This window comes from Anser anser (assembly GCF_964211835.1).
Source record: "Anser anser genome assembly, chromosome: 22".
Taxonomy (NCBI): Eukaryota; Metazoa; Chordata; class Aves; order Anseriformes; family Anatidae; genus Anser; species Anser anser.
Window position 1 is genome coordinate 8,657,092 of NC_139743.1, and position 22,982 is coordinate 8,680,073.

The following is a 22,982-nucleotide window of genomic DNA, read 5'->3' on the forward strand; positions in this document are numbered from 1 at the left end:
TATCAAAATTATTATTAATGACTGAGCTATTAAAACAATGGAATGGCTAATATCCAAACTCAATTCCTTGTATCAGTGCTTTTTGTCTTCAGAACACTCTGGGGCAAATGCTCTGTCACTGAGTCACAAAGCTCCTGTTTTTTAATTGTGTGAACAGCTCTGTCTCTGCCCGAGTGTTAAATAACTTTTTAATGTACAATTCCTATTCCCAGCCTCTTCTAAGTCTCTAAGAAAATGAGGAAGTCCTGCCCACAGGATATCTTCCACCCACCTTTGGTGGGTAGCTGGAAGCACTGGGTTCCTATTGCTGTATAAACCAGGGAAGACCAACCTCCTATCTGAGGATTTTAATGTTGAGGGTAGAACTCAGTTATTTATGGCAGGCATCAAAAGATATAAACTGCTTCAGCCACATAAGTACTCTCTCTATTGATGGAGAAGGATGCGCACCTCTACAAGAAAATGCATTCTTAGATACCTGTATTAGATTGAGAAGAAATGCGTTCCTAACTTGAGGGAATTTGAAGAATTAACTTAGAGATGTAATTTTTATGTGTGTATAGGTAAATTGGATTATTCTGGGCTTAAATCACTCAATCCCTTAACAATGAGATGCAAAGGCTCTACCAAAGGACTGAGAAATACTAGAGATGCACATTTCTTCAAGCTCCAAGATCACAGCAATGCAGAGAGAGTAGCAGCATCTTTACTGCAAAGAGTTAACTCCTGCAGTCCCTCTGCAAAGATTTCAGACGGACTCCTGGTTCCAGCTCAGATCTAGGAAGGAAACCCTAAGCAAGGGTACATACATCTAATACACCGCAGACCAAATAAATCAAACTGCAAAGGGTTCTGCAGAATAAAGAAGGTATTAAAGACCTCCTCCAGTGTGGTTCCAAGACCACGCAGCCCATATAAAAACAAAGGCATGATCCTCAAGTAGTCAAGACACTTCTGTTGGCCTTATACTACTGGGATGGGGCAAGAGACTCAGAGATAGTTTTATTGATTTATTGATAGATTGCTGATAGTAACAACAGCTTCTTTGGGTAGTATTACACTGCTTTCCCTAAATTCAGCAACTCAACCCTTCTGCTGTATTTTTCAAATCCACCTAGCAGCCACTCCTCTGCCTTTCACACAGAATATATAAACTGAGCCACAACGTTAATGAGCCATTGCATATAGATGAGCTGGCAACCAGTCTGAGCTGACACGGCCACACATAAAAGCCAAGGAGGGCCTTGGGCTGGCTTCCTTTGGTAGAGAAGCTCTTGGACCAAAGTCCTGTGGGAATTACATGGTCTAGGGGATACAGGAAGCCAGGCAGCTTTTTCTCCCACCTCCCTTCTGCAGTCACCTTTACTGCTTAACGCCAAGGTAAGAGGCTTAGTGCTACAGTATTTTCTTGAAAGCTGCCAGTGACACCAGGCTGGAAGGGCCTTGAAGTATGGCTATGCAACAGACTACAGTGGGATAAGCTGATACGAGTTAGCTGCAAATTAGCTATTGTGGTAATAGCCAGTATTGTTGTTTTAACCCTGTATTAGTATCAGACAGCCTGTCTTGACCTCATAGTTACTAAAAGGCTAAGTTCGTGCACCAGAACGGTTAACAAGAAATAGCTAACGATCTTTACAGCTAGACCGTAACTTCACTGTGTTTCAGTTTCAAGCTGTAACTTACACATACCAGAAGTGCATTCAGATGCACTGTGAGATGCTCAGATGCTACAGTAATGAGTTTCTCAAAAGTACTGTTAAAAAAAAATAACCACCCTTAAATTCTCTCCCATTTGGGGCATGACAACATGTAGTGCATGGTTGACTTCCCCAGTCTCATAGTCGATTACTTTTCTCAACTCATATAAACATCAACAGGGAAAAAGAAAAAACTGCATATGTGTTAGTAATAAATTTAAAAATCAGGACATACCACTTAAGGGTTGACTTGTCAGAAAATGGTAATTAAAGTGTTCCAGCTGACAGTGCCCCTTTAATGAATTATTAGTTATGTTCTCCGAGAACATTTGATGAAAGACACCGTAAAAGTTCTTACTTAAACAAACCAATTTTCTGCATGATGCAACTTCACTGCGCAAGAGGGTAAAAATCTCCATTACAGAATCAAACTAGAAAATAACCCAGTAATGGTTTGAATGATCAGGAAGTAACAGGTGCCCCTTCTGTTCTGATCGCCTCTATGTCCTACACCACAAACTTTTTCGATAGGTGCTTATCTAATATTTGCCACTGTTTCCTTAAATTCTGTTAAAAAACTTATTAAAGTGCAGCAGAAATTTAGGTCCTCAGCTGCTAACTGTTAATAAGCATTATGCATAGGTACCATAGTGACTAACCAACTCAGTTTTAACACAGGTACAGCAATGCCCAGGGACTGATCCTTTTCATCTAATACCCAGTCACAGGAGAGGCTTCCGAACAGCAATACGTGCATTACACAAACGTCAAAATAGCCCACTTGTGCTGGGCAGTGGCAGCAAGTTCTTTCTCCTTGCATGCAGAGTCTTATAGGTGCTTTTGCGTAAGAGCCTCAGCACAAGCCAATACATCTGATTAACCATAATTTGCTGTTGTGCATACCAGCACAGTTCAAGCTGCTGGATCCTGATCCTGCTTTGCAGTGCTCCTCATTGAGGACGGGGGAGCTGAACAAGGCACAAAACATATGGGTGAGGAGGGGTGCGCTTGAAATGGTTGAACAGTGGGCATCTCTTCCCCTCTTGGATTGGTCTCAAGTTGAAAAGCCAATGGCAAGTAGTTGGGAGTCAGTCTGTGAGAACTTGGAAGCACAGCCTTTATTAGTGGAAGCAATGAGTGGACTAGGGAAAGAGGAGGGCAAAAGGGCACTAAGTCTTTAATCATGGATTTTATTTGGGTGTGAAGAAGAAGGAGGGCTGGGGGTGGTACATAAGCTTGGGAATGTGGTAAAGAAAGGGGAAGGTATGGGTTATACTGCATATAAATGCCAAAGGAAAAGGAACTGGGTAACTGATATACATAGAAAAGTTTGTTTGGTTAGGTCAGAGATCAGCAAGACTCTCTGGCCTTAATTACTTTTGTTATCTTAAGCATTTCTTTTAATACTCCATTCACTTTCAAAATATGTATTCTCACCTTCCCTGGTTTTCCCAGGAATCTTTCAGAGTATCTGGGACAGAGAAGACAGGCTCCAGTACCTGACTTGTCATGTGAGATTAGGTTCTTCAAAGCTTTTCCTAAACATTTACCCACTAGGCTAACTAAATATGAACAAAAGGGACAATTACTAAAACTGAATACAGGTATAATTCATCTAATTTCAACGGAATCAGTCCAGTGTAAAATTGGCTCAAAGCTGTGAATCAGGACCAATGAAGCACTTAATTCTTTCCTTTCTCATTTTTTAGGCCTTTCTTTTTGTTCTGGTGATGTCGCATCAGTGTTCTTTGTGCCACTAATCTTTTAGCCTGCTTTGAAACACCTACAATTCAGTTTCTTTTGGTTCAGACCACTAATGGGAATTTTAAAGTAGTGCTTACCTTAAACCAATTCGGCAGCCTAAAATTCCCACTAGTGTCAAATCCAGATCCCCTCAGGGGACACTAAAGCTCCCTGCTTATTACTTCCCTCTTCAAAGGGGAAGCAGCCAGCCAACTTTTGTTTTTGACCTCCCCAAGCTCTCCAAGCTCTCTCGCAGTATGGTAGAAGCAATGGATGGGATTTCCTGTATTGGCTCCCACTCTCTTGCCTCTCAGACCTGTCTACCCCAAGACCTTCTGCGTCAATACGCTATTTTCGGAAATCAGAAGCTCCCACCCCATGTGCACCCTGCAGACAGTGCACCATAAATGCAGGAGGTGGTTCACAATGCAAGTTCCTAAGAACCTTCTTTGACCTTTCCTGAAAAGCGCTTGTTGATGCTACTGTTTTCTCTAGATCGCTTTCCATTATCACACTCATGCTTGATGTCTTATGCCCCAGTGATATTTATCTTGGCATCTGTTCATCTGGCTTAACCACCAGCCCTAGTAACAACAGGCAAATTGCATTGCTACCAACCACAGGCTACTCTTGGTTTCAGAACCTTCCAAGGCATTTAAGTGAGTTTCGACATGTGCAGGAGCAGCAGGCGACCCCCCCTCATCTTTCAGCCACCCTTTGGCAGGGGGGAACGAGACAGGTAGCAGAAAGAGGCTCTCATGCCTCATTTCCTTTCACCAAGTTTCTTGCTGGTTTCCAGCTCCATCCAGATCTGTCTGCCCTTGACTGTTCCAGGAGAAATGTAACAGAGAACAGTTCTGGGAATTCACATTTCTTGGCAGAAGTTCTGTGGACCCCCCCTAATGGCTGGTAAGCGGTGATATTCTGGGGTAAATGGGTGGTCCTTGAAGGGGCGTGATAGTGGAAAGCACTTTCCAGCCATGCAGTTTGAGCATCCTGTACCTGAAAGCTACTAATGGCCTCTTGTGTTTCAAGTGTAATCAACAGCTCATCGTAACGCTAAGGTACATCCTTACATCTCTGGACTACAGTGGGAATGAGGGAGTTTGGCAGAAGGATGCGGCTTTACCTCCTTTACATACAATCACAAGACAAAGCAAAGTTGCTACAGAAGTCCCAGGCATCTGTTCCTTCAGCAGCACAGCCCAACAAAAGATGTACTAGCACTATATAGCCTGAGGCTCTATTTCTTGTCTGCAAAACAGGCTTGTGGTTTGGCGGGCATATTGGAGAAGGAGCTTAACAGCTGAGATTCACACTCTTTTGTTAGTTCACCCTGAATATCTTTACAAGCCTTTTCTACAGAACAGGTAACTTGGACCACATTCAGCCTGTGGGTGGCTGATAAGTTTGCACATGCCATACTGAGTGCTCACAGAGATAAGATAGTTTTATTTGTTTCTTGATTTCACAACACAGAGTTTTGATATGCAAATGTGCCTTCTCCGCAGTATCCCACAATAAATGCAAGGTAATTTAAGCTGGCTCATACTTTAATAAACTCTCTCAACTGCCTTCTGTGCTTCTGTGTAGGGAGAAGTGTTCACAGAGTAACCATGAAGCAGATAACAAACAGCAAAATATTTCCTGTTTGAGGCCCTAGAGCTTTCTGTCCCAAAGAGAAAAACAGGGAATTATAGAAGAGACGTTCACCACATAGATACAGCTGCTGCAATCTGAACAGCTACTGTGTGTGGGAGTAAGGTCAAGAGATAAGGGAGTTGATCTTACTTCCTTCATTCACCTGAAATTTGGATATTATATCTAAACTTGTCACCCAGGATGTCCACACAACCTGGTGGTGTGCAGGTGAGATGAGATGCTGTATAGAACAGCTCTTCCAGTCCTCTTACACTCCAGCTCTGGTATCCCAGATCAGCTGCCTGGGCTTTCCTAAAACTTTGAGGGGTAAAGTGAGGTGAAATGAATTCTTCATTGGATTTACACCACTTTGCTAGGACTATGGAAATCTCAAATCACATCCCAAGGTCTGCTTTGAATTCTGTGTGATCTAGGACAACTGACACAAGATTTCTAAATGCTTGTTAGTAACTGAAATAACAGCCTTGTTTTTGGAAGTAACTTAGCCCTGTGTTCAAATTAGGCACTTAACAGAAATAGTTAGAATAGGAATCTTGGTACCTAGAGCTTGTGTAGCTGGAGAGTCAGCTATCTAAGTTTGACAGGAGTGACAAGATGGAAGAAATGTACCTTGAGGTGCCAGTTTTTGATGACTGGAGAGGAACTCTGAAGAATCTGAGCTACTAATGTAGGCTCTTCAATAAATTCCCTCAGGTCAGTGGAATGAATCCACACTGTAGAAAAGATTTTCAGTGAGACTTAAGCTCATAATGCAAGCAGGACAGATGCAAGATGTCTGTGCAGATTAAGCTATGCTTTCCACTGGAAAAGAGACAGTGGGTTATTTGTAAAGGGTATCTAAGAATGCAACATTCATCTCATGTCTGTCTGGTCTTGTCTGGAATATAACGACCTTCTGCTGGAAATGCAATAGATGTTGAACATTATGAGGCACAAAGAGCCACTGGGCACTTTGTTGATAGGATAATTTAGATACAAGACTTGCCCAGTGAGAGCACTCAAACTAAAGACTTTCATCTGCTTAGCACCTACTAATCAGCTTAATATTTGTCCATCTCAGAAAAACATTGTATATGCTCCTCTTTTCCCTCCTTACTGAGAATATTAAGATATTAGGCACACATAAGCTTTTCTTCTTATTATTCTGATAATAAATAAGTTTCTACCAATATGGCAATTGGGCATCTTCTATCTATGTATTCTCCTAAAACCTGAGCTCCATTAAAATACTGACTACAGTAAACTGATGTTCTTTGCAGTCACTGACTTCATCCACACGACATCCTAGTTTTACTTCCATATTATGAGTAGATGGGGAAACAGACACTAAGAGGAGAGCACTTGTCCCATAGTACACAACAAGAAGGGAAAAGCTGGAACTAGGCTCAAATATTTGGACTCCTCAGGGAATATTTTAACACTTGATTATGCTTCCTAGGTGCTGTAGCCAGAAGCCTTCTTATTAGGACAGATCAACTTGCTTTATGGGTTGAGACACAATATATTTGCTAAGTTTACTCTTTACTGTGAAATAACAAAGAATAGAATGTGCTGAATACTAGTCTCTGACCTTGGTAATAAGTTGATTTAATTGGATTTGATTTTTCAAATGTAGCATCTTAAGTCAGCCATAAACTCTGGAATTAGCATATCACATCTCAACACAGGAAAGATTTTAAAGTAGCATAAGGAGATGAAGTCCATGCCCAATGAATTTCAAATTACACTGAGGATGAACTCAGCCATACGCATGTTAAACTAAAATTGTGCAGACTCTGAGTGCATCAAGCAAAGTTATTAATGGCTTACATTTGCTATTAAGAATGCGAAGTAGCTATTTTGTACCCAGCTTGTTCATATGTCTCTTCACATCAGTGACCCATGTGATGGGTCAATAATTCACTCAATGTGCACTGAAAGCCAGAAATGTCTTGCAAGTCAATTACACTTATATAAATAATTAGGAACACAAAAGTAACTGAAGGGTTGGAACAGAAAAAGCTGTACTGGCGAAACCCAGAAACCCTGCATACCCCAGGGACAGCAGACTGTCTCTGTCTTTAGATTTGCAGCTGGTGTACCCCAATACCTTCAAAAGGCACTGTGCATGCCCCTGAAAGCAGAAATTAGCTTGAAAGGGACAGTTTGGAGTTTTAGTATTTCAAGGAATAATCAGCTTTCTTCTGTAACTAAAAGTTGTTTGCTTTCTGCAGGAGATGTGGAAAAAAAAAGTAGAATATTAGGCAAATAGCTGCCATCTGAGATTTGATTCTCAAAACTTGCTCCTGAAATGTTCAGCTTTAATGGCATTCAATTGTAGTAAGTCACAAGAACATTTTAACCAATCCATTAGGCACAGGTGGGCTCTGGCTCTCTAATTCAGACAGACAAAACTTGCTTCAGCAAACCTCATATTAAAGAGCACAAAATGTCTTTGATACCTTTGACTGCAGCTGAAAATCTCACAAGTCAGACTTTTTCACAGTCCAGAACTTGTGACCACAAACTGATTTTAAAAGCCATGGCATTGGCTGCAGGACATGTTATATGTCCCTTCAAAAGGCACTGGAATGACTGCTGCCACCCACCTCAAGATGCAGCAGCCAAGCAGAGATGAGGGAAAAACTATTGAGATGAGACTGTAAGGGGACAAGATGCATCTAGACAGCTTGGTTGAACATCATAGAAATCAGACATCAGGAACCAGAGGTAGGACATAATCTGTCAATCAAAGTTTGCAGCGCTGCCAGCGCTTGTGATCAGAGCACTGAATGACGGAAAGAAATCTTCCAAACTACTGATGTCTGATACTCTTACTGTTGAACCTCAACTGATTAAACATGCAGCATCAGCCAGCAAGTGCCAATCTACCTTGCAGCTGCTGTGTGAGAGACTTGCAGGCGCAGCGAGCAGAAAAAGGAGTACGGCAGATCAGCAGGTAGGTGATCATGTGTTTCAGTAAGTGCAGAATGTCAGATGAGCAGATTACTCTACGACATTGCCATGAACTTCAGTGCCCTAAAGCTTTTTTTTTTTTTTTTTGACTGCATGAGGGGCACATTCTGGTAGATAAGGGGAAAAAAGAACAGGTGTCCCACAGAATATTTGAGGCTTGTAGTCAAATGCATGACTGATTACCTAACTTCAAGATTTCTAGGAAGACCTCCTATATGAGAGAGTCTAAACTATCCAAAAGGGAATAAGTGAATGTGCATCTCTTCAAAAATGCAATGAGCCATTTCCATTTTAACAATTTTATGATCTCACTTGTTTGTTTCTTTGCTTTTTAGACACACAATAAGAAGTGAGATGCTACATTGTCCCTCCTAGATGCTCCCATTCCCTTTTACCAGCTGTAGCCCACCTGACTGATTACAGGAATCAGGGCCTCTTTTTATCCTTCTGGGATAAAACAGTAAGTTCAAGGAAAAATTCCTATTAATGGAGAGCAAGTCTGGAATAATACTCCTTTGATAAATCTACTGGAAAACTTCTGAATGGCACTTCTGAATGTCAGACAGGCCACAGCCATTCAGAGGGTCCTAACACATGCTCATGAAGGAAGTAGTCTGCTAATATTTTTGCCTAAGAGAAACTATGATCCTTGGCACAGAGACTCAAGAAACCAGGAGAATTGGATTACAAAACAATGCAAAATAAAATCAATTAGCAGAGAAAAGCAACAAATAGATGGAAAAGTAGTAAAAGAACTAATAGTAGAAAAAAAACTCTCATAAAATATACGTGGGTTTCACTTATGAGAATACTAGTTACCAAAGGAAGGGGAATGGGAGGTTCTAAGTATTAAGCCTTATAGAATTTGTGCTGCAATGTAGCAAGTCTTTAATGTCTGGCAACTGATTTGTGCGGACTGAAAACTACTATACACACAGTTCAGTGATATAAATTTTCCAAGGAGAAAGATACACAAGAACACATACTTTCATCTTGAGAAAAGACCTTCCTCACTTTGTTCTTTATCTTAAGAAAGCAATAGAAAAAAGTATGAAAGAGCTGCCCTCTCCATGGAAAAAATAGCAATAATTTGTATTCATAGTGCACCATTGCTCCTGAAAGATCCAAAAATACTTTATAAATGACAGCTGTGTTCAGGGATCATTTCAGTTACTACTGAAGCAACATGCTGTTCAGTACAGGAAATCCGAAAGTTGCTTTGTAATAACATAACAGTCTACAGCATGAAAAAAAAACAGTATCAGTATTAAAATAGCTTTGCAGTTGCACATAAAGTAGTGGAATTACTGTTATTTCCTTTGCAGACAAGGAAAATGAGTTAGAAAGCAATGGAAACAGTCTGAGACCACACATTCAGGACTACAGATTAAAAACTGCCTATTTCCAGACCAATGAATCCAACTTTCTTCTCTTCACATCCTTAATGATTTAGGTGGAACCGCAGGCTACTGCTGCAGAATGCAGCTACCATCTATCACATCATCTGGTACATCTCCAATTTCTTTTTTTCCTCACAATCTCGCCATCTGAGAAATGCCTGAGGCTGAGGCTCCCAATGGCAACCTTGCAAAGCAGGGATTTGAATTTGGTTTATCAAGATCAAGGTTGCAGCTATTCTGCTGTGGTTAGGTTGACAGTTTAGCAATGTTAAAGTCACCTTGCTAGCCACAAAAGATCGGGACGCTAAGTTTACAGCCTAGCTAAGGTAAGGACTGCAGTAGGACAGTGTTCTTAAAGCTATATGAAAATATTCCCGACTGCTGACTGGGACAGCCACCCACTGCACTGTTCACCCTGTTTCTATAAGCAGCTGAAAGATTGCAGCAGAGCAACAACACTGCAGTGCGCAGTTCATACCATGAGTTGCAAACATTTGGTTGAAGCACCGATAAGCCGTGTGCAGTCTTTGTCACCAAAACGCAGAGGCAGAATTTAACTCTTCCTACTGCAGTATAATCCAGGTTAGGTGCTCATTTGCCTTTCTCTTATCTTCCTCAGGTTCACACAGAAGGAGTGTTACAGGTCTGGCAAATAGTAAATCCAGTCCTGTCTCTAAGGCTGACTGAGCATGCCGTGTGTGACCACACAGCAGGGCACGCAAGGCTGTTGCAGCCTGTTCTGAGTATTCTCTTACCGCAGCTCTACTCAAATTAGCTATACCCTGTGATGTGAATTACTGTGAGAAAACTTGGTATCATGGCAACATTTGATTTCTTGCTTTTCTTTAGTGCTGTGCAGAGTGCAAAGAGTGCAACTTCATGCTTTTCTTGTGCACTGAGTAAGCAAGAGCCTTCTTCCAACCACGCTGGGAGCTGTTGTAACAATGCCAAATATTTTCTCTCGGTTCTAGGTCCTTCTGTCATACCCATTGCTAGGTCTTTTTTGGGGTGGTACAGAGCCACTATCAATTTAAATTCACCAACACGTTGGACTGAAAGAGTTTATGTGAATGGAAGCTCTGAAATGACAGGGTAATGCTGAGATACCTTGAGATTAGATGCCAAATCGGGGTCAGGACTGTCACGGTGTTCAAAGGTGGTCTTGCCTTGGGTAGTGGCCGTCTTCTAGCTGTGTGGCTGATGCCTGAGTCAGCTGCCTCTCAGCCTTCAGGGCATTTGCGGAAAGCCCTTTCAGTGCACCGAGCTGATGACTGAGACTTGACATTGCCAATCTGCAGAAACAAATTGTAAGTTAATGATTCAACCCCTTTAATAATTCAGCAAAGAATAACGAAACGAGAGCGCGCGCAGAATTGACTCACATGACTGTGTCCATTTTCCCCGTGACTTTTATAGGTGGTGTTTATGCTGTACAGCCTTCCCAGCACACACATTACTGCAATAAGCTCTGTGGTTACAGATTGCTTCTACTCAGTCACACAGGTGAGGCTTATTACAGCCTCCATCCCCACACCTTTGGAGTGTAATGCCTTTTTCTGGCAACAAAAAAGAAAAGTGACTGGACAAAACTTGCCTTTCTCCTTTGAAAAATTTAACAGAAAGCAAAATATTTTATTTTCAAGATTTTTTCAGTAAATCAGTAAGTAGAATACTCAACTAGCATAACACTGGTTGTGTTAAAGCCCCAATTTTTTCTTTTGCAACTGCAATGACACATCACACACAAAAACACTGCAAGGAGAATCTTTTTCTTTTGACCAAAGAGAAGTCCCAAAAGATATAATTTGCTTGAGAAATAATTTCTCCCAGAGAGCCACTTCCTGCTGAAAAATTAATGTTTTCAGTGAAAACCTAATTGTCTGAAAATAGAAATAGTTCTGTTGGGAAATCCTGCTACATGGTAAAGACAGCTTAGCTCCCAGTTCTCTCTTCTCCAGAGGCAAGATACCCAGCATGAGTGCATATCTCACAACATATCCTGAGGGCGAAGTGGATCATCTGCAACATGGGAATTCTCTGTCATAGTAGAAGGTGTTATGGGAGATGCAGTCTAGCTGAGAAATTAGTCTGGCACTGCAAAAATATATAATCAAATAATGAAGTTTCCTTTAGTCCTTATGAAGAGATCATTGCTAGAAAGCGCTGGCAAATGTTTTTGTCTAGACAGCTGTTTTACAAGAGCCATGTTTCCAGTAAGTGGCAGAAAGGGAGTATCTGTGGGCCAGGGCTGGCCTCTTGCCTCCGTGGCTCCTAAGGCAGGAAGAAATGCTGCTTTTGTATGTTTACCCAAGCCTCGATGGTGTTTGCATATGTGACATATGCTCTCCACGCAGCTGAACTCTTCAGGCTCTCTCCCTCAGTAAATGCAGCCATGGATTAACTTTGTGTGCAGCACTAAGTACCATAACATTAATTGCTAACAGTGACAGTACTGGCCTTACTGCTGTAAACCTTTTATTTGTACACCTGAAGTGTGTTAACCTTTGCGGACCCCAAACAGTCCCAGCCTCCAAGAAAGTAAGATTTCTCAAGTGCCTGTTGTTGTGGTGCATGCTCTTTCATCTACTCATTTGCCTGTGTTCTCATCTATGAATTGTTCTTTCAAGTCAGCTTTGTGAGGGGAAACTGCTGCCTGTCTTTTCAAGCAATGTGCAGCAGGCATAGTGTGAGCAACGTTTCTGGATGCAGGCAGCTACCGTGCGTTATCACTGACGCCTCAGTGAAAGGTACGGCTCCAAGGCACGTTCATGTGAGAGGCACGTTCATGTGAGTGGCACTAGGTGTGCTCAGCAGAACGAAGCAGAGAGCAAACTCCATAAAGCAAGCACAAAGCAGAATGAGAAGGAAGATCCAGTTAAGGTAGTGGGTTAGAAACCCCTACTGTAACCGGCTGGCAAGGCATTACAGCCGTCTTCCTGAAGTCTCTTAGTCCCTTACGTAATGATGGTTCCTGGAGAGTCCATACAACCCCATACATCAGTCCATGCAGGTTTCCTTCCCTTAAAAACCAGGACATGGGGGAAGCAAGGGAGGAGACGACACATGTACTTGTGCTATCACTGCCAGCGGTGGCTGGAACACTCCCAGTTCACCCAGTTTGAATGACAGAAGGATGAACCTTTCTTCCCCTCTGATTACAGAGGATAGGTTGGGCACTTAAGCGGACTCACATAAAGCTGGATAGATCATACCTATGTGTTTACAGTAATCTGAGACAAAAGGTACCTGTTCTAGAGATATTTCATACTCACAGTGATTACAGAAAATGCACAGCCCACAGGTAGGTAGGTACCACCTTGCCTCTCTTGCCTAAAAACAGCCATCACTGGAATGGGAAAGGGCGGCTCTAACATGTTGTAGTAACTCTGCTTGGCAGGAGAGGGGACAAGGCAGTGGATAAAATCCTTTGGTGTACCCACTAGAAATTCCAGTTGGACTTCAGGTTAGCAAAACATAGTCACTTGGAGCGGGGCTGTGCCAAGACTCCCAGTTAGCATGCTGCACCAGACTGAAGGATCACGTCTCCCAGGTGTAACTGGAATTTCAGTCAACACTTTGGAAGTACAGACACGGTGTTCAGTGCTCAGATCTGATATCAGGAATAAATACCTAACAATGACATTGCCAAGTCCAAGAAGAAAGCTTGCCTGTGTCATTTTGACAGTACCAGCATCTCTGGTCCCTTTGTTAACATGTCTGTCATAGATCAAGTGGGCACAGAGGACGGTGTAAATCAGATTCTTCTTAGAAAAATCCTTAGGGCTGAATGTAACTGGCTGCTGTAGGCAAGGTTATATTCTTTTTATACTTACAATTGATTCAATTCAAGGCCAGCTCTCTTTGGCAGTCCTTGATTCTGATATAATTTTGATAGAAGCAGTGAGACAGGGAGTTGGGATACTGCTACTGCCCTCCCATCCCAGCAGGCAAATTCCGGCTCTAGTCAGGGCATCTACTGAAAAGCAAATGAGCTGTACTCTCTAAAATTCTCAGTAGTAAAGCAGTCAGCAGAAAATACACAATGAGACTAAGTGTTGTGGTTGGCTTTTCTAGTAAAAAAAAAAAAAAGGGATTTTATAATGTATTAGGAACTGGATATTTCACGTACTTTGTTCAGAGAAAGTTCAACATAAAGAAACTATGCAAAGGACTGAAAGAAGACCCGATTTTTGAAAAGACCAAAATGGGACTGAAAAAACAACCCTTTAACTTTGTTATCCCCCTTTCTTCTGCCAAAGCTCAATAGAACTTCATCTGAATCCCTAATAAAAATGTATTTCTATCAAAAGTTGCAAGTTCAGTGGGCTGCTTTTCATTTATGCTGTCTCCCCCTAATGATTAGTCTCTGTCAACTTTGCTCATACATCCATTGCTGAGGGAAGAAATATATTTGAAGCTATGGGTATCAAAACTTCAGTGAAATAATAGGTGACAAAGCATTGTTCTTGTCCGACCTCCATCAAGCCTCAAACACCTTCCCTTTCCTTCACTCACTGATCTCCACCAGTGCTGCACGTGACTGAGATTAAAGCCATTTCCCCGGATTTCCAGCATTGCACTCAGGACTTACCCAAAGATCAGTTAAAGCTCCTGGTCATTATCCCCTGCGTTCAAAATTTTTCAAAACAAAACAACTGAAAACAAGTAGGAGTGAAGAGGACCACTCAGTTACATTTCGGGGTGAGCGGAGGAGCTCCAGCCGGTATGTAGCAATCAGGAACTCTATGGCTCTTGTTACCTACTTGCAGGAATATAGGTGGAGGAAAAGCAGAAATGCATCTCTAAAGAACTAACTTTCTTAGCATTTATAAATTACTCTGGGTAGAGGGAATAGGTTAGTTAGGAAAGATCAGGAATTTGAGAACGGAAATCTAAAAGTTTCTGCTTATGCCAGTGATCTCTGTGAAATAGGAGACTGCAACAGCAAAGTGGAGACTCCTTGTTTTTGTAGCTGACCTTGACCTGTCATCTGTAGTCAGAGTGGTTCTATTGGTAAACGTCCCATCGCTTAATACAAGCAGTGCTGTGCACCTTCTATAAACATATTATGCCGGGGGACAGCAACAACATTGCTAACTCCTACAGCAAGACATTCCACATGCAGAACAGACTGCAATACCCCATTTATTTGGGCCCAGCAGGAAACATATTCTGGTAAATATTAGCTAAGACATAGTTGGGTTACTTTGCTGATTTTAACTGAAAGGACCGAGTGCTATATTATATAACTTGCCTTATATAATCTCCTCTAGACAGTCTGTGATACACTTGCAGCATGCTTTTATACAGGAGGGAATTTTTGTCTTGCTGAAGAGAATCAACACATTTCAGTTGTGTGGGGGAGCAAGAAAGATTTGATGAAGGGACAATTCCTTTGTCATCCTGCCTGAAGAAGGGTGTAATTCTTCAGACTTTTATCTACTTGGGGGTAGCTAAAACAGGGCTTGTAAAACAGTCTGAGGACAGCATGTAGGATTTAAAGAGGCAGGAAAAGAATGGTAGAGCTGGGGATTTATTTTCAAGGTTGCAGTCTGGACCATGCTGATTAGCTTGCTGTCATCATCTCTTCTGTGATTGTTATCTGTCGATTTGTATGTCCAGATCCCCATCAAATTTTGAAAGATTTCTAGTGAGGGCTGAATCAGACCTACCAGAATCGTGGTAACGATTTGTCACAAACCTACATGGAAAGATGGCTAGATTAGAAACCCGTTTTTTCCCCCAGATTTCTCTCCTCCACACTTGTTCAGTAGGATTAGGAGCTGACCTATGCCAAAAGCATGCACACGCAGCATAAGATGCACAGGGTGTGGCATCTGGGCACCTCGCGCTGCCTCTGTTCAGATACTGACAGTCAGTGTCCGCACTGCTGCCAAAGAGGATGAAATGAATAGCAATGACAGCTGAAGCTGCACGTTTCCACACACCGGGGAGTTAAACACTGGCACGTTTCTGGGAATGGTGTGTTGCACATTAATGTTTTTTTCTTTTGCTCAAACTATGCATTAACATGAACACATTAATAGTGTGTCAAGAAAATAAAACTTGAGGATTGTTTAGAAAGTGACCTCATTCTCCCCCTTCCTCGGGTACCTGCTTAAAGTTTAACCTTTGTCAGCTACATTCACAACCAATAAATTAGCGGCAAAAGTTTTAAACAGTGAAAAGCTACATTACAAGTGACCTTCATTTTTGTCATCCTGAATTTAATAAGCAGAGAAAGGTGGTTTCACTGTAAGTGCAGAAAAAAGGCAGCTATATAGGACAGGAACAATTCATTCTCAGGGCTGTTGATACAAGCAAGGACATCAAATCACAGAATTTACTTCCGGCTTTACAAAATAATTAATTTTTACTTACTGATAATATTATCCCTTTGCTACTGATTATGGTATCAAAAGGTAATCTATGGTCCCCATAACCATAACGTCTAATGGAAAGACTTGTTTTAGCCAGCTAAAACATTAGGCAGCTTCTCCAAGTCAATCTAGATGCCTCCAGAGTAAATGAAAAAAAGATTTGCCAAAGAGCAGCTCATTACTTTGTAAGTGTGGAGACAAGACAAGCGGCTCCTCAGAGGGTTCATATTCTTCCTTTACTGGCAATTAGGAGTCAGCTGTACAACTGGCATAGGCAATTACCTAACATTTAAATGGCTGAATCTAAATAAGACAAATTTCACAGTAAACAACTCATGTCAACATATGTAATCCACTGCATATTCCTATGGATTACTCCCATTCTGGATAGAGGATATCAAGGCTCGAGGCAGCTCAGCAGCTCTTCCCGCACATAATTCCCACTGAAATCAAGTGAAAATTGGGCAGTCGGTTTTACTATGGTTTGAGCCCAAGTGTTTTGCACCTAGCCAAGATGGAAGCCAGGGTGGGACAGTGATATGACGCAGGCTTTTGGGTTAGTAATGTAGCATCTTCAGCTCGCATCTCAAAAAGTATTTGTAAGTGTTCAGTGCCACCTTTTACTGGGAAGGGTAAAATGGCAGCAAAAAAAACAAAAACAAAAACAAGCCAGTAGCAAACAATTACAAAGTTCCCAGCACCGCCTTATCTGAGATGCACTACTAAGTGCCACCTCTTTCTAAAGCAGGCAGCAGCCACAGTAACTGCATGTCCCTGAAACATTCAAGTCTCTGCATGGCTGGGGACTTTATGCCCTTCCAGATGCGGTAAACTCAGAACATCCTTTGTGTGAGTCACCAGGGAGAATAGTTTCCCCTCAAGTTTTTAATTTGAGTTTTTTCTGAGCTGAAGCATTTTGCCCCCAAGAAATGAGATTACAGTACATAGTGAAATTCAGCTACACAAGAAGAATTTTGTTTAACAAAAGGCTAAATAAATAGGCATACAGGGTACATTTCCAGGGTGGCTTAGCTAATCTAACACATCTTCTCTGGCAAGAGAACACATTTTATGCTTGAAGGGTGATCAGCTCTGAAATGAATTATTTCTTCTAAGAACATTCCTAAGTTGTGGGTCAAAATCTGACCCCAGACCAGCCTGTGAACACAGCAGCCGCTAACTCTACAGTGGATCAACCTCACCCCACGTCTGCATGTCTGAATAACTCCAAACCTGGGAACTTTCCAAATGCAGGCTGATCCAAATTCCAGTCTGAACACATCTGTATTATTCTCCCCATCAATGACTCATATTGCCTGGGTCTCTTGTTAACATGGCCAGTCAAAGGACAAAATTAACAGGGACACAGAGCTGCATTTTCCTTTAAGGGTGGATTTCAGAATCCGACCCTTTTAGTCTTAGCATTACCTTTGTGGTGAGAAAACATCCAACACCCCTGTTGCTGGAATATAATTATTTACTTTATTCTGACCTAATAGACCCAGATTTTGTGTTTCCAGAATTTGAAATTCACACCCTCAAACCCAATCTATAACTATGCTAAAAATAACCGCATTTGCCTGTCTTGATTAGATCTTCTGCACCCTCTTATTTCTTCCTAAACTCACTGCCTGTGTCACATTCAGGGTCTCCTAATGCCAATGTATGCACACACATAATTCTTAGGTCCCACTTCATCTTCTAGAAAGCAGAAAAACCTCAAAACTCAGCCACTTCCCACCTGGTCTCCCAGTTCATGTCCACAATGAAGTCAGCTGCTTCTCTGTGCCTCTGCTTATTCAGCTGAGCAAGGGACAATGTTAACAGTTGACTGATTCAAAGTTTTGCGAGTTTACTGAGCAAGCCAAAATGATTATTTTTTTTTCTGGAATGCTCCTTAGGCAAGAATCTGTTAGTTTCCTCATATACTTACTGGAACTTTTCCCCAGTAGCAAAGGGAAAATATGCAAATGATGTAACTTTTTCCTAAGCAAGCGTCTTGAGACTTCGTCAGGCTTTACTTCTTGCCCGCAGGTAAATGAGACCTGCATTACCCATAATGTTTATTACTTCTCATTCTCCAGAGCACTATCAGCAGAGGGAATGTTCAACTACCTCCGGAAACGCTTTACCAGCCACATCACAGAGCGAAGCCGGCGAAGAGCAAGGCTTGTTTCTAAAGATGGAAGGTGCAACATAGAGTTTGGCAATGTAGAGCAGTCAAGGTTTGTCTTTTTGGTTGATATATGGACAACTATCCTGGATCTGAGGTGGAGATACAAAATGACTATCTTCATTTCAGCATTCTTAGGCAGCTGGTTTCTTTTTGGTCTCCTCTGGTATGTTGTGGCCTACATACACAAAGATCTTCCAGAATTCAACCCTTCCATAAATCACACCCCCTGTGTTGAGAATATCAATGGTCTGACTTCAGCTTTCCTGTTTTCCCTGGAGACCCAGGTAACCATTGGCTATGGCTTCAGATGTGTCACAGAACAATGTGTCACTGCCATTTTCCTGCTCATCTTCCAGTCTATCTTGGGGGTAATCATCAATTCCTTTATGTGCGGTGCCATCTTGGCCAAGATATCAAGGTCCAAAAACCGGGCTAAGACCATCACCTTCAGTAAGAATGCTGTCATCAGCAAACGTGGTGGGAAGCTCTGCCTCCTAATAAGGGTAGCAAACCTCAGGAAGAGTCTGCTAATTGGGAGCCACATCTATGGAAAACTCTTGAAGACCACCATCACCCCAGAAGGAGAGACAATCATTTTGGACCAGGTCAACATAGAATTTATAGTTGATGCTGGCAATGAGAATCTCTTCTTCATTTCCCCATTAACTATTTATCATATCATAGACAAGAACAGTCCATTCTTCCACACAGCAGCAGAAACCATTCTGCAGCAAGATTTTGAATTGGTGGTGTTTTTAGATGGCACTGTTGAAGCCACCAGTGCTACCTGTCAAGTGAGGACATCTTACATCCCAGAAGAGGTGCTCTGGGGTTATCGCTTTGCTCCCATCGTGTCCAAGACCAAAGAAGGGAAATACAGAGTAGACTTCCAGAACTTCAGCAAGACAGTGGCTGTGGAGACTCCACACTGTGCCTTCTGTCTCTACAATGAGAAAGAAGCTAAAGCCAAAGAGAAGAAAGGTTATGACAATCCTGGTTTTGTCTTGTCAGAAACCAGTGAAACCAGTGACACAAAAATGTAGCTCCAAATAGTTACCAGACTGGACTTCTTTTCATAATGAGTTCAATCTTGAGAAGATTAATAACTTAGTAAAACAGAAAAGAAACATGGATTTGTTTTAACTCTAAAACAGCATTCATCTTCTCATAAGCCTCAAATCAAAGAGGACCCGCACACCAGTGATCTCCAGAACACTATTTAACTATGCTATATATTTCATAGAATTTTTATTTTTATACCTATGGGACATTTTATGAAGCTGCTAAGTTGGAGTGTCCAACTAACCTAAGTTCCCAGAGGCATGCAGGTCTTAAAAAGCCTGAAAAGATGGAGAGAAGCTTCAAATCATGCTAAAGATGCACAGATGTCAGAATGAGAACATGAAAAGAAGAGACAGAAGGTAAATATGAAAAAAATACAAAGGGACTTAGGAGCCAAAATCTCCAAAAAATGTATGTTTCTGGTTGCCAAAGTCCTCTGTGAAAGCAGACTCTTTGGCTCCATACCACTTGAGCACTTTCAAATATTTTCAAACAATCCCTTCTTTCTTTGAGGCTGGTACATCTACAGAAATGGAGCACTAAGGGATAGGGCATGCTTGGGAAGGTAGCTGAAACAACAAAACTTGGCTTGGACCATCCTGCTGCATCTACAACTTAGTTTAAAAAAAAAAGAAAATGCTTCTCTTCTGTGAAAGCCTCTGATTCCTTTCAGGGAAATAGCTAAATGTAGAAGAAGAAGTAGAAGGTGAAAAGCAAGCAGAAGCAGAGACAACCACAATGGGAGAAGAGGAATTTTGCAGCTTATTCTTAATTGTGTCATCCTTCAGATACTCTTCTCTCCATTTCCCCCAGGAGGTGACTACTTGTGATATATTGGAAATCTCTGAAGACAATTGTCCAGAAAGAAGGTGAGCTGCAGTGGGGAGATGAATACATCGATTTCTTCATGCCTGGCAGAAAAGCAGTTCTCTGGGAAAAGACAGGAAACTCCCAGCAATAGATGTATCCTTCAAAAAACCCATAAAACAAATACCAATGATCTCTTTCTTTGAAGAATGAAAGTATTCTTAAAACAAGAACACAGGAAAGATGCAGAGGTTCCCTCACCATCAACTTCAGGTTTAGTTCCAAATGGTTCATCTCACTGCAGCAAAATGTGCACCTCTATAGCAAATGAGTCCTGCTCAGTGGTAGCTAAGTAGTGGTGAACATTTTCCTGGTACAATTTTTGACATTTAAGTTTCAAATACAAGATGCTTCAATAGCTTTTTGGTGAATTTCCACATCCTCACAGCTTTTGTTTTCCCAACTAGTTCTTTTGCTGAGAGTCCAAGTGACAGACCAAAGAGGGAGGTTTTTTGGGAACTCTTCCAGTGATGTAACTCAGCTCATCTATTTTCACCACTGTGGTAAAACAGAAGGGCCTTTTAAAATGCTGTTGGACTGAGTGGTTTTTAAAGAAAGGGAGAATTAAGCAGTGAAATGATAAGACAATTCTGTAAATGAATGGACTGTGAGAGTAGAAATATAAACATCTGGAAACCAAGACTGTTCAGGTCTCAGCCCCAATGCAGCATCAACCCCTTTGTTGGTTCAGAACAAATCGCTGTGTTTCCTAGTTGCCATCTGTAATGTGGGACAAAGTACTTCGGCTGTACAAAGAACAATGTTAAGAACAATTATGTCACTAAAGCACTTTAAAAGCCAATTCTCAACCGTCTCACAGTCTTTCCTCTCTTCAAGGCACGGCTGTTCCCCCCTTCTTCACTTCTAGGTGGAAAGGTCAGCATAAAGCTCTGTTCCCAGCACGGGTCACAACCGCTAAATACGGCTGCCCGACAGCTGGCTGCAGGGCATGCTGCAACTGCCAGCAGAGATCTTTAAGGTAATTCACAGACATTGCCCAACATCTCAAGTGTACTGATTTTGCAGTCTTGCAAGCACTGCCAACTGTAAAACTATTTTTACAGCCCCAATCAGCACAGCATCTGAGCCCCCCCAACCATTAGTGCCTCGCGGACCGTCTGGAAGGACAGTCATTATCACCCACGTGGAGTGGCACGGCAAAGCACAAGCAGGGAGCGATTAGCGGCTATCCACAGAAATCTAGGAGTGAGCAGGGAAGTGGAATGAATTCTCAAGAGCGCCTGGCTTGTCTGCACCAAAAAGACTACTTCAGTGCTTCTCAGCCCTTCCATAACTGCTGCTACATTTCCTTTGCAGACTTCCTGCACAGTTGCCCTGTGTGTAACTTCCCTGGAAAGCAGTACTGTCAGCACTCAAGGCTTACAAGTCACACCCCTCACCCCTGGGAGAAGAGACACACCAACGGGCCCCTAACTGAAGAAGACAGTCTTTACTGCACAGAAAAAACAAATTAGTCATAAATCCATTTAAATAATCCATTTAAGTTCAATCCACCTCGACAGTGAGGTGACAGGGATGAATCCTGCTTTCTTTAATGAAAGCTGGTCTGCGATGTTAGTGCTAGGGAAAAAAAGTAATCAAAGACTACTCTAGTGCCTGTCCAAGGGCAGCACACATCCTCCAAGTCTTAAAGGATTTCTAAACAACGCACTTTTGGGCACCTCTCTTGTAAAGCTATCTCACAATCCTAAGTCTGTAAGTTCTTCATGAGACAGCTTTCCCAGCCTTTTCCCCTATGCCTCTACACCACACGTGTGAGATGTTATTCTACGCCTAGAAGCACTTAGAGCTACCACGACTCAAACCGAAGACAGTTGATCCCACTGCAAGGATTGCTCGGTCTGAATCGCCACCTGATTGCTGTTTGCCATTGATGACTGAATGCCATCTGATGTTCACACCTTCTGGCTGTTCGGTTGTACCTTGCTCAACAGCCACCTTGCTGCCTACGGTATCAGAAAGGCGACTGTGTCCTTTCACGCTTTAGCACTACAGAGGTGGAACCGGCTGCTGCATGAACAGAGACAGCACCGGCGGGACATACCCCAGGTCGACAGGACCATGGCTGAGCTACCAAGCTTCCTTGGAGAGGGATCATACTGGGACTGAACTGGGAATCTAGGAGTGAAGCCCTCTTGCTGACCGTCACCTCAGGAAGCGGCTGCCAGCGCCGCCTGCCCACGGCGCAGCCGGCAGGAGATAGAGCCCTGCAGCAAGAGAACAATGAGTGGAATTTCCTCTTTCTGTCCAGAGAGGGCTGTTTGTCACCAGAGAGATAACGTCCCAGGGCAGGGAAAAAAGGTTATCGGGAGACATGCCGCACACAGTGCCACTCAGGACAGACTCCATAGGAAATCTATTTTGGGGGCTGTCACCCGTACTGCCATTAAAAGAAAGTTCAGTTAAGAGGATGAAAATAAATTTAATCTTGCTAAGCAGAAGTGGCTGGAGGGAACCACAGATCCGATACTGGAAAACAAAGACTGGTTTCTTTACCCGTGACAGCGTTTCATTTTTGCCTCTCCACAGCACTCTTTTCTAAAGCCTTATGGTTCTCTTCTCCCTCCCTGTCTGTCCATCCAGTCTGCAATCTGTCCATACTGTAGCAGAAACAATTAGCCCTTTCCACAACTAGTCCTTTCCACACAGTGGGGTATGACGCAGAGGCTAACAGCTGGGTTGGTATAAAGCAAAGCAAGTCTCTTTCTCTTCAGGAGAGGAAATCAGACCATGTACTTACTGCTGGATTAAGGCCTAAAGGGTTTAGCTGTGAAAGTGCTAGCCAAGCAGCTAAGCTTGGGAATAATGTGTCTACACTAAACTTAATTTATCTTCTCATTTCACAAACAACATGTTTCTTCTACTGTATTTATTTTAAACATTCATTCAAGCTGTGCATAATATTTCAATCATTTTGAAATAGATTTACCCCCCTGCTGGCAAATGAATACGGCATCCTGCTGACTGCTGGAGAAAGGGCCATGAATTAAAATAACTGCTTTTAGTAAACTGACAC

At 42.2% G+C, this 22,982-nt stretch overlaps 2 protein-coding genes across 4 annotated transcripts in view; one reads left to right on the plus strand and one right to left on the minus strand.

Annotated features, from left to right (window-relative positions):
• Nucleotides 1-22,982, minus strand: part of KCNJ5 (potassium inwardly rectifying channel subfamily J member 5) — a 59,472-nt gene that overhangs the window by 36,245 nt on the left and 245 nt on the right. The window contains exon 2 of the mRNA XM_083808103.1: nucleotides 10,568-10,752. The gene's annotated coding sequence lies outside the window, so the exon portion shown is untranslated. The remainder of the gene's footprint in view (nucleotides 1-10,567; nucleotides 10,753-22,982) is intronic.
• Nucleotides 587-22,976, plus strand: KCNJ1 (potassium inwardly rectifying channel subfamily J member 1). 3 transcript variants are annotated; one of them, XM_083808106.1, is made up of 3 exons: nucleotides 587-1,380; nucleotides 4,243-8,520; nucleotides 17,925-22,976. In XM_083808106.1, exon 3 carries the CDS (start codon nucleotides 17,944-17,946, stop codon nucleotides 19,057-19,059), a length of 1,116 nt encoding a protein of 371 aa, XP_083664232.1. In that variant the 5' UTR covers nucleotides 587-1,380; nucleotides 4,243-8,520; nucleotides 17,925-17,943; the 3' UTR covers nucleotides 19,060-22,976. The 3 variants fall into 3 exon arrangements, 2 of the variants coding, with proteins under 2 accessions (XP_083664232.1, XP_083664231.1); XR_014574568.1 differs by lacking the exon at nucleotides 4,243-8,520 and having other exon boundaries at nucleotides 590-1,380; nucleotides 17,925-20,924; nucleotides 21,010-22,976; XM_083808105.1 differs by lacking the exon at nucleotides 4,243-8,520 and having other exon boundaries at nucleotides 590-1,380; nucleotides 17,925-22,813.

What these genes read in the sequence shown, in the direction of transcription:
- KCNJ1 (XM_083808106.1), top strand. Translation starts at nt 17,944, where the DNA reads ATGTTCAACTACCTCCGGAAACGCTTTACCAGCCACATCACAGAGCGA.